Genomic DNA, 9,783 nt, shown 5'->3' on the forward strand with positions numbered 1-9,783 from the left:
AGGTCTTTTGTAGGGGAGGCCCACGATCTTGCTGCCTGCTCAAGGGTGGCACAGATATAGGTAATCTTCCTAGATGTATTGCAGAGTTTGATGTGGAACTCATAGTTATTTACTGGAAAACATATCCATTATTGCAAAAAAATTCACAATTCTTGGATGAATATATGTAAGCATACTTACTGTTGAGATTAGCATGACATACTAAAACAACATGGAATTGATAGGATATACCATAATAATAGGTATGTCTTCTAATAGTTCTTTAGGTGGTTTCTGGTTGCGTATACCAATATAAACTTGTTGGACTTATAATGTGCAACCAAATGAAAAATCACATGCTACTTCATCCCTAATACATCCAATATCAATGATGGATGCAGCCACATGCTATTTCATCCCTGATACATTACATCCTACCAATGATGAATGCAGCCACATGTTATTTCATCCCTGATGCATGCTATTTTATCGATGTATAATTTAACGTACCTACTGAATCAATTAACAAAATGCACCACTTCTACATTTCTTACCATGGAGGCACCACACCTACAAGTTGAACACCAAAATCATGCAATGTAGCTCATTCTATACACTTGTCTTATTTACATAAAACATTGTATATACGTAAAGCCTCATTATATGTTCAGCGATAAAGAATCTGATAGGGCCGAATCTGATAAGCCAACAGAATGGAACTCATTTAACTTCCAATAAAGGTGAAACAACCACAAAGAAAATATTGTTTCAAGTATAAAGGTAAAGTTGTCTTGCGCATAAATGCCTCAAAAACAAAAGCTCTATAGACCTTGCCGTAAATCAACCCGTTGGCTTACCACCAATGAGACCATGTCCATTACATTTTGACGAAACTCTTACGTAAGGTGTCGAGTTGACTATGGTATCTTGAATAAGCTGAGTTTCCAAAGATATAGAATTCTTGAACTAAGTTTTCCTAAACCACCACCAAAACAAATGAAACAAAGATTATCCATTGAAGGATTTAAGTTAAGGGGATCGACATAAATACTTATTTCTCTCATATAATATATTTGTTTTACATAAGGTGATTGATTGATAAGAACCCGCATACAAAGGAATCATATTCTTCCCAGGCCAAGATCTGCTCATAAGTATCTATCACCATGGCCTTGGATCATTGTAGCAAGCTCCTTATAAGATTCCCATTGATGGCCTTCAATCTTTAAGAGATAAAGTTCACATATGAGATTCTGATGTAAAAGACTACACAAAAGGGTTTGAAAGCAAACAAATCACCTTAATTCATGCATTTGTTTTTCCACTTTCTGCATGCTAGGGTTAGGGGGTGGTCTTACTCTTACAACAGACTTGCTTGGCTTGCAACTACATATTCCTACTACACAACCCCGTATGCCAACCTACAAGTCCTGCAAGCCAAACAGATCAATATACACACCAATTAAAAAGGTGCAAATCCTATTACCCCTAGCAAAATATATCTCGTTAAGTTCTGCAAACATTATGACAATGAAATCAAATAAGATCCATGAATTGAAACATTAACCACTCTGACAACCTCCAATCACAGCAACAACAACTGCAAGTACAAACTCAACTAATGAGTCAGTGTATAGTGTAGGTTATAAATATAATTAAACCCCCATCAGGGTCAGAGTTTAAAGTAGTGGCCCACAATCACAGAAAGAGTATCTTCATAGGCCGCCATTCCATAGATAGGTTTTGAGTATGGACATATGGATTAGAAAACACATACTTGGCAATTAATCTAGTATCTGCTTCTACTATGTTGGAGCCCATCTAATCAAACCCATGGTCTTTTTAGTTAAATACATTTAAAAATAAAATGTCTTCTAACAAAACACTGAATTATAAGTCTAGACAAACAGTTTTTTGGATGCATTGGCATAGATGCCCTTTTCTCATGAAGTCCAATAAGTTTATATACTGGTGAAAACAGCAACTCCAACTTGGCACCAAAAGCAGTACTGTAGGCTCAATTTAGTTCCTTGTCCTTGCTTGTGGAAAGGTTGCGTGAGGCCGGTATGACCACAACCTTATTACAATTTAAAAACAATTAACTTTATTGTTTGCTCAAAATTTTAGACTAAAATCCTTTTAAATGAGATGGGAAGGGTAGTTACCACGGTCTGTTTGTAGTAGGAGTTCAGGTATCCTTCCAGTCACCCAATCAACTATTATTTGTTAACATCTATAATATATTACAAAAGAGTATTGAATTAGTAGGAGTTGGATTGTTCTTTCAGTTATGCCTTCAACAATTACCCTAATATGCCTATGGCCAACAACCCTGCATCTCTGCTACTTTACATTAATAGCACTTTATCGTAAACCTAAGCTGACCTTAGTTGTTTTATCTTAAAAAACAAAGAATGAATTATCATTAGAATCAGAGTACGTACCAACCGAAAAATAGAAAAGCAAGAGAGCAGATGGAAACCTCAACTAAATAGTATAACCAATTTGAGAAGTAATCATCATTGAAGGATATGATTGTGTACGATATAAATTACTAATATATAGCACATTTATGTAATGAATGGCATGCAAAATACTCGTACCTGAGCATCGGACGCAATGAATATGATCCAACCTTTGCCTGATGAATTTCAAGGTTCCTACGGTTTCTCGATCATTAGAGTGAACCCACACACTTAGTACTTTACCGGTAGAAACTTGCAGCAACTAAAACAATGGAGAGCTTTAACCTTGTGCATCAACGGATTATAGCTTTCAAATATATAACAAAAACCCATAATTGAATCCCAAGAATTTAGAGAAGTAGAGTAAAAAAGAAGACAGAAGTGAATAGTTTATGAATAAACGTTAAATAAAAATTTCGAACAATTTGAATTGAACTTAATGAAATAAAGAAGCCAGATCTATACAACATGTATTATATGGCTATATCTAAACCAATATTCATTTTCAAAGGGGATAAGGTGAAATGTAAGCAGAATGGGGTAAAATCATCAGGCAACAAAGCATTTGTGACATTCATATATATACCTGAAGTAGTTGGTTTTTTGCTAATCCCTATTGTAGCAATACAATATCTAAGTCATCTACAAGGCATCTCGGTCCTTGTTTTAGAACCACGAGATGACCAAATTCATATATTAAGCTGAGTAGCTGACACAAAAAAAAAATGCCAGGTCCCAATATGACAATGTCTCATTTGTGGTAAATTAAGGGACTGCAAAATTAGGGAAGTTTATGACGCAAAACGAAATGTGCTTGTTTATTGAGGCCTGAAACTCACAATTGATATTCATGAAACCGAAGGGACGCAAGGCTAAAATGAGAATTCCCAGATTGCAAGTAGATTGAGCCGTTTCATCGACGAAGCAGTAAACTTACTTGGCATATATGTCCGTAGAGATTTTAACCGGCTTCAATAGACACATAGAGTCTAAACCATGACTCTGGGAGCCTTATCCCTCACATCAAAAGTCCACCACATGGCCAGAGCGAGTAAGAGTGTAGCCAGGCAACCCCGCCACCCACGAGTAGTTGAACTTCTTTGTTGGATGCATATCTCTGCAGAATGATGGAATAAATAAGACATATGGTGAGACAACCAAAATAACTCGGGGAAAGTACCGTTTGGTTAACGCTACATCCCACTATATTGTAAGAATGCATCCCATGATGTTTTTACACCTCCTTTCTTTTTGCCAATTTCAAATTTTTGTTCTGCCACTTTAGCCACATTCCCTCATTCCCTATTAACAGTACACCAAGCTGAAAGCTAAGGCCAACAACGTCGACTGACATTAGAAACATGAAACAAAAAAGTAAAAAATTAACTAATAATGTAATAAATAAGACAATAGAACTGATCGACCGGCAGTGGAATTGATGCCTTTTGCAACTTTCCAAGGAATCCAAAGTTGTTTTTATCCTCCTTCAAAAAAATTAATTTAGTGTCTCAATGACCAGAGTAAGCAAAATTCAGCTTAAACTAAAAGATGGAAAAACTTGCAGCACGCACATACTGTACCAGTTCAGATACAACCACCACCATTAAACCACACCATCAACAATCAAATAGGGAACACCTTTTTGTGAGAGAGAATGGAGAGTAGTGGCGATCGAATTCGTTAAAACAATTTGAAAGTGATGACTGGATACATTTCTGAATTGTTTTTTGAGATTGAGAAAATAATGAAACAAATTCAACGAATTATGAAGAATAAATAGAAGGCAAGAAGTTGATGATTACTTTATTATCATCTTCATTTGAAAAGCATCTCCCACTATTCTCAGCCAATGAATCTGGAATCTCAGAATCTTACGATCAAAGGCAAAACTAATTAAAGGTACTAAAATGACAACAATCAGAATGTGATCAATGGTCAAGAGTTGATTAAAACCACAAACCACAAAACAATTTAAATCACTGAAACATCAAAACCACAAACCAATTCAAAACAAAAATCATTCAAAATCGATTTAACAAAATTTAAAGTAGAAAATCGAATAAATATCAAAAAAGCAAACAATTGCATATTAGATATGAGAAAATGCGAAGGTACTTACTTGTACATCAAACTGGAATCAAATTGAAGTCAAGAAGGATTGGAATTCGAGGAACACTAACATAGTACTAACTTCAGGAATAAGACCTCAACTATCTAATTCATGCACCTGATCAGCTTATTGATGAACTCTTCATGATTTCCAGCATCTCCACCCTCGACATAATGGTTTCTCTTCTTCTTCATGCCACATGATGGAGCACTTAACTGGAATGGCCACAGGAAGTTGTTTGCTTCCCTGAAATGGGGACCAACAGTCAGTATCTCATGAATCAGATCTTCCACGTGGATTATCCCATGTTTTCCAAGTCCCTGTCAAAACATCAAGATCAGAAAGCCAAACAGAGAAGCACTGAACATATTGACAAACCAAAAATATATTACCTGTTCAACAATAACATTGTCTGTCAAAGCAATTTGCTGCTTGTTCAACTTTCCATACTCCCTCTTGTAAATCAATTCCCTCACGCTCTTTAGATTAGGGTAACTGTAATACAGAAAAAATTTGAATGAGCACCAGACACTTAAAGATTTTTGTCTTGTTCATTCTAATTGAATTGTGTACAATTGAAATACAAGCTCTCACTAACCTCTCTGGTGCATATAGGAACAAAACTTACCCAAAAGTCACATAAGGCTCAACCCTGCACATCATGTTAACGGTTGCTTTGTTCACCTTGAGAAAGACTCCATTGAATAGCTGCAAAAGGAATTACATATTAAAATCCATGCATACGATATGCCATATAAAAATTTGTGACTTTTTGTACCTGTCTCAGACGTAGGAGTTGCAATATACTTTTGGTCTTTGGGTCCATTGCATTGATACTGTGGAGACATCACATGCGACCGTAATAAGAAACTTAAAAGACATTGAATGGACATAATAGGAAACTGAAAGACTGTAAATTCCCTCCACCTTAGAATGCACATGCCAATAACAGGCTGGGCTTAAAGGGTCTAGTTCAAAACTTGAACTGAGCCAGGAGAAACACGTAGCTGAGACTCGATGTTGAATCTTGCGTCACTCTGAGGACAACAGTTTTTTGTTTCAAATACCATCAATTTAGAATGTTATAATAACATGTTGCTACAAGTTTACATAGATAACTAAGAGGTAAAATATCATACGGTTTCTGCAACCTTCAGGGACCAAACGCTCAAGAAGAATTGAGACCAAATCATACCTGAAAATTTTCAATCCAATCAATAACTGAAATCAGACAAATAGAAAGGAGTTCATTTCTAGGAAAGTATCTGACCCCTTTGTGCAGATCTCGTTAATGTCAAGAGATGTAGTCTTAGCAGCCAAACGAACTAAATTTTGTCTCTTTATAGAAAATATGTCTTTCTGTTGGCGTTCAGGTCCTGTGGTATTAATATTAGAACAAAGTGACTCAATTGGCTATATCAATTGGGAGAGATAGATGTAGAAGCCCTATATATTAGTCGAGAAGGAGAAGTGGGGTTTTGCAGAAAATGCAGACCGAATAGTTTTCCTCCGAGAATTGGGATTGTTTTGAAGATTTGGAATTTTTTTTGGTTGTAGTAGTTTCATTATAAGCAAAAAAAATTATGAGAAACAGAAGAGATAGGAGAGAAGGGAGAAGAGACGGGAGAGAAGGGAAATGAATCCGTTGGTATTCTCTGATTAAATGAACATCCTACCTACATTAATATCCATTCTTCCAAGATGCTCACAGTGAGCCACATCAACAAATTTTTTAAAAAAACCCATATTTTCATAATATTTATTTTCCTTCTCACGAAAAATACCCCTAAAATTGGTCTATTTTGTAATTTATAGAAATCTATTAGGTCTTTTCACATACGGTGAGAAAAAAAAACCAAAAATACGCCTCATTTGAATTGTATGCTGGGGGTAAGGAAGTAATTAACAATCCAAAAAAGAAACCCAAGTTATCGTCAAACACCCAAACTCTCTCAAATCTCCAAATCAGGAAAAAATCTCTTGATTCTTCTTGAAACAAATGGCGTTCTTGCTAGGAATGTAGAGTTCTCACAGCTGGTCATTGACTACGAAAGAAAAGTCCGTGAGAGTTCTGATTCTTTACATGCTGCCGAAGAGCTTTCAAGAAAGTTAACTATGGAGGTTACTAGAGCTATTTGATATAATAAGCTCTTTTTAGTCTTTGACATGGATATTGTTTGAAAGGTAAAATGAAAAAGGCAGTACGGGTTTTTGATTCAATGGTGGAAAGAGGTATGGAACCTAATGTTGTAAGTTATTATACCACTTTGATTAATGGTTACTGCAAACTTAAGAGATTAGATGAGGCCATGCAGCTTTTTAAAGATATGACTTGCAAGGGTATAAAACCTGACGACTTTACATATAACACTGTTATTAAAGGGTTATTCGAGGTTGGCGGAGCTGTTGCTGCACAACAAATTTTCGGTGATATGCAAGCTCATGGGCAAAGTCCGAATGTTATCACATATAATGTGTTAAAAGATGGGTTATGTGCTAATGATTGTTTGTCGCAAGATATGAAACTTTTCCAGATGATGGAAAAGAATGGAGTAAAAGCCAGTGTTGTGATTTACACCACTGTCATCAAACATTTGTGCACATCAGGGAAACTAGATGAAGCAAAGGAGCTCTTCTGTAGCTTTTCTTCCAAAAATTTGCAGCCTAACACTATAACCTATACCACATTGATCAATGGTTTTTGCAAGAAAGGGAGGCTAAGTGAGGCTGTGAATTTGTTCGTCGAGATGGATGAAAAGGATATTGTTCCGGATGATTTCACATTTAATGTCATGATTAAAGAGTTGCTTCAGGAAAATGAAATTCCGTAGGCTGTGCAATTTCTTAAAAAAATGCGCGAGAGGGGTTTTTCGGTGAATGCTGAAACTATGTCTATTTTAATGGGGTTTATTGCAAAAGGTGAACCAAAGTATGAATGCCGGGAGATGCTTTGCAAGTTCTTGCTAGAAGACAAAACCAAAGGTAAAAACTGTTACGCCACCATTTTTCTATTTCATTTCACATTATTTGTAAGGATTGATTTGGTAAAAAGACCCTGCGCAGGGGGAAAAAGTATGCGTGGAGAAAATTTTCTCCCTCTCCTTCCCAACCATCTCTCTTCTCAGATAGCTTCCTAGACATGCTACATCCCAATCTTTTTGCTTAACCTTTTGATCTGCTCTCCTCATCCTCTTGCTTCTGGACCAATTTTTTACTGGTTTACGCAACGCTATTGTTTTGTCCATATTTTTGTCTGCTAGGGGTGTTCTGGGGTAGGGGTTCTGGTGTTGATTTTTATCCAAAGGGGAACAATGTAGATTATTTATCAATGTACTTAGATGTAGCACATGCGCCTGATTTGCCTTGTGGCTGGAGTACAAATGCCCAGTTCAGTTTGTCAGTGGTTAATCAAGTGTACAGTAAATACACTGTGCAATACGGTTTGAATTTTTCCCCCTCTGCATCTCTTTCTTCCTGAAAACTATGTACGGGTATATTTACCCTTCTATAGACTACTTTTGAAGAACCTTCTATACACTTTCTACAGTTAATTCTCACTACATTGATTCCGTTTATAGATATCTCGATCTGTTGAAGCATGAAAAAGAGTTTGTGAATGCTGAGAAAAGAGCGGTCTGATGAAGTTTGTAGTTTGCCACAGAGGGTCCATCAGCTTCAGGTGATGTTTCAACACCCCCCCCCCCCATCCCCAAAAAAAATAAATGTAAAACGAAAAGGTTATCCTCTATATTACTGTCTTGATCTATTTAATTTTGTTTAAATCGTCTAGGAGGCGAGAGTCAAGGAAATGAGGAAGCAAGAGGAGTACTTGAAGCAAGTTAAGGTTGGTTTGCTTATTTTATCATTTTATGTGTTTCTAGCAAAGAAATTGTATCGTCGGGGGTTGTGTTTATTTTCTAGGGTTTTAGCAGAATGTACGTGGTATATGTCTTAAGTCTTAACAATGCTACTTTTGCTCTTGTTCTCTTAGGGTGTAGTGGTGTGAGAATTTGAGTTTTCACTATGTTGATCAAATTCACTCTAAGATTATGCATTATGGTTTTGAAACTGATCCAATAGTATGTAACCCTTTGATTGATTTGTATTCAAAGAGTGGAGGCATAAATTTGTCGCAGGAGCAGTCAATTTTTAGGGTATGTTAGAAGACTTCGAGGGCATGGTCCACTTGCCCAGCGTGGCAATAAGTGTTGATGAGTATAGCCTAGGTTGTACGCTGTGGAGGTCATTTTTGTAGCTTGGGTTTCTAACATAGAGCAAGTTTGGAGGCAGTGCTATACAAATTCTCTTTCTGCTCCTGGTCCTGCCTTACAGAAGAACGTAGTGGAGGTGGTGGATGAGCCGCAGAGAGATTGGAGGAGATGGTTGTGTGAGAGTCATGATGATGGAAGGTTGAATCGTTTTCGAGTTATCCCTCACCTATAGTTAAATGTAAATTGCACAATCACAGGGACGAGGGACTCTGCCTCTTATCATCAAGTACTCTCGATCAAACTTGCAAGTATCATTAAAGCAGCGGCTAGGTAAAATTAAAAATGGCCGGGGAACCTCTAGCATAGAAGCCCTACTAAACTTTGTAAAATGAGTGGGTCTAGAAAGAACGAGAGCTATAAGCTCTACAATTATTTCCTCCATATTTCTGTGGGGTGGGATTTTGTGATTCATTTTTTTTTTTTTTTTGATAAGTAAATTTTATTAATGTAGGGCAAGACCAGAAAGGGCACTACAATTAGAGTATAGTGAAGGTTTTGTGATTCATACACCTGAAAACAGATTACACAGCATCTAATCCTGGTAGATAAGATTTGCAATGGTCCATATATGGCATTATGGCAATGCACTGGGGAAAAGAACAAGCATAAGTTCAAAATAGATACTGACAATGGTGCTGCAAGTCTCAAGATGTTCTTCGAGATATAATCAAATACATAACTTCCTCTCAAGATGTTCTTTTCCTTTTGCATTTATCGGGGATCTTTGTTCTATACAATATATCCAATTAATACTTGGTATGTGTGTTACTTTATCTTTTGTGGATAAATATGCTCTTTGATCTGATAAAAAATCATTTTCATTGTTCAAGACATTCAATAGTCGTATTTAAATTTCAGGAGTATAGATCTCACCTTATGGGATGATCGGTTATTAAATGGTGTCTGTTCCTTCTTTTAATATTGTTATCATACAATGAAATATATTGTTTGCTTTGGA

General features: G+C 36.4%; 1 protein-coding gene and 1 long non-coding RNA gene across 20 annotated transcripts; one reads left to right on the forward strand and one right to left on the reverse strand.

Moving 5' to 3' along the window:
* Positions 1-556: 556 nt before the first annotated feature.
* LOC147512865 (large ribosomal subunit protein uL30x-like) lies at positions 557-6,223 on the reverse strand. Of its 18 annotated transcripts, none has more exons than XM_086595883.1 (14): positions 5,825-6,223; positions 5,694-5,749; positions 5,482-5,591; positions 5,333-5,390; positions 5,183-5,262; positions 4,947-5,049; positions 4,672-4,874; positions 3,869-3,928; positions 3,685-3,772; positions 3,382-3,561; positions 2,583-2,751; positions 1,279-1,409; positions 1,094-1,202; positions 557-955 (listed from the first exon to the last, which is right to left on the reverse strand). In XM_086595883.1, the coding sequence occupies exons 3-10, from the start codon at positions 5,493-5,495 to the stop codon at positions 3,463-3,465; spliced, it is 705 nt and encodes a 234-aa protein (XP_086452009.1). In that variant the 5' UTR covers positions 5,496-5,591; positions 5,694-5,749; positions 5,825-6,223; the 3' UTR covers positions 557-955; positions 1,094-1,202; positions 1,279-1,409; positions 2,583-2,751; positions 3,382-3,462. The 18 variants fall into 18 exon arrangements, with proteins under 18 accessions (XP_086452009.1, XP_086452007.1, XP_086452004.1 ...); XM_086595881.1 differs by adding an exon at positions 2,145-2,212 and having other exon boundaries at positions 2,583-2,639; positions 3,685-3,928; XM_086595878.1 differs by adding an exon at positions 2,145-2,212 and having other exon boundaries at positions 3,685-3,928.
* A 941-nt stretch (positions 6,224-7,164) lies between these two features.
* LOC147512866 (uncharacterized) lies at positions 7,165-9,436 on the forward strand. Of its 2 annotated transcripts, XR_015217284.1 has the most exons (4): positions 7,165-7,536; positions 8,133-8,233; positions 8,345-8,398; positions 9,277-9,436. It is a non-coding gene; the product is annotated as an uncharacterized LOC147512866 (long non-coding RNA). The 2 variants fall into 2 exon arrangements; XR_015217283.1 differs by lacking the exon at positions 9,277-9,436 and having other exon boundaries at positions 8,345-8,534.
* The last annotated feature ends 347 nt before the right edge of the window (positions 9,437-9,783 follow it).

Source organism: Coptis chinensis, chromosome 3, assembly GCF_015680905.1.
Source record: "Coptis chinensis isolate HL-2020 chromosome 3, ASM1568090v1, whole genome shotgun sequence".
In the NCBI taxonomy this organism is placed as follows: domain Eukaryota; kingdom Viridiplantae; phylum Streptophyta; class Magnoliopsida; order Ranunculales; family Ranunculaceae; genus Coptis; species Coptis chinensis.

Excerpts from the sequence above, each read along its gene's own strand:
- LOC147512865 (XM_086595880.1), bottom strand. Across the intron at positions 5,263-5,332 it reads AACTCCTACGTCTGAGACAG|CTATTCAATGGAGTCTTTCT; the intron begins GTACAAAAAGTC and ends TTCCTTTTGCAG. Across the intron at positions 3,929-4,671 it reads TTCATCAATAAGCTGATCAG|GAGGATAAAAACAACTTTGG; the intron begins GTGCATGAATTA and ends ATTTTTTTGAAG.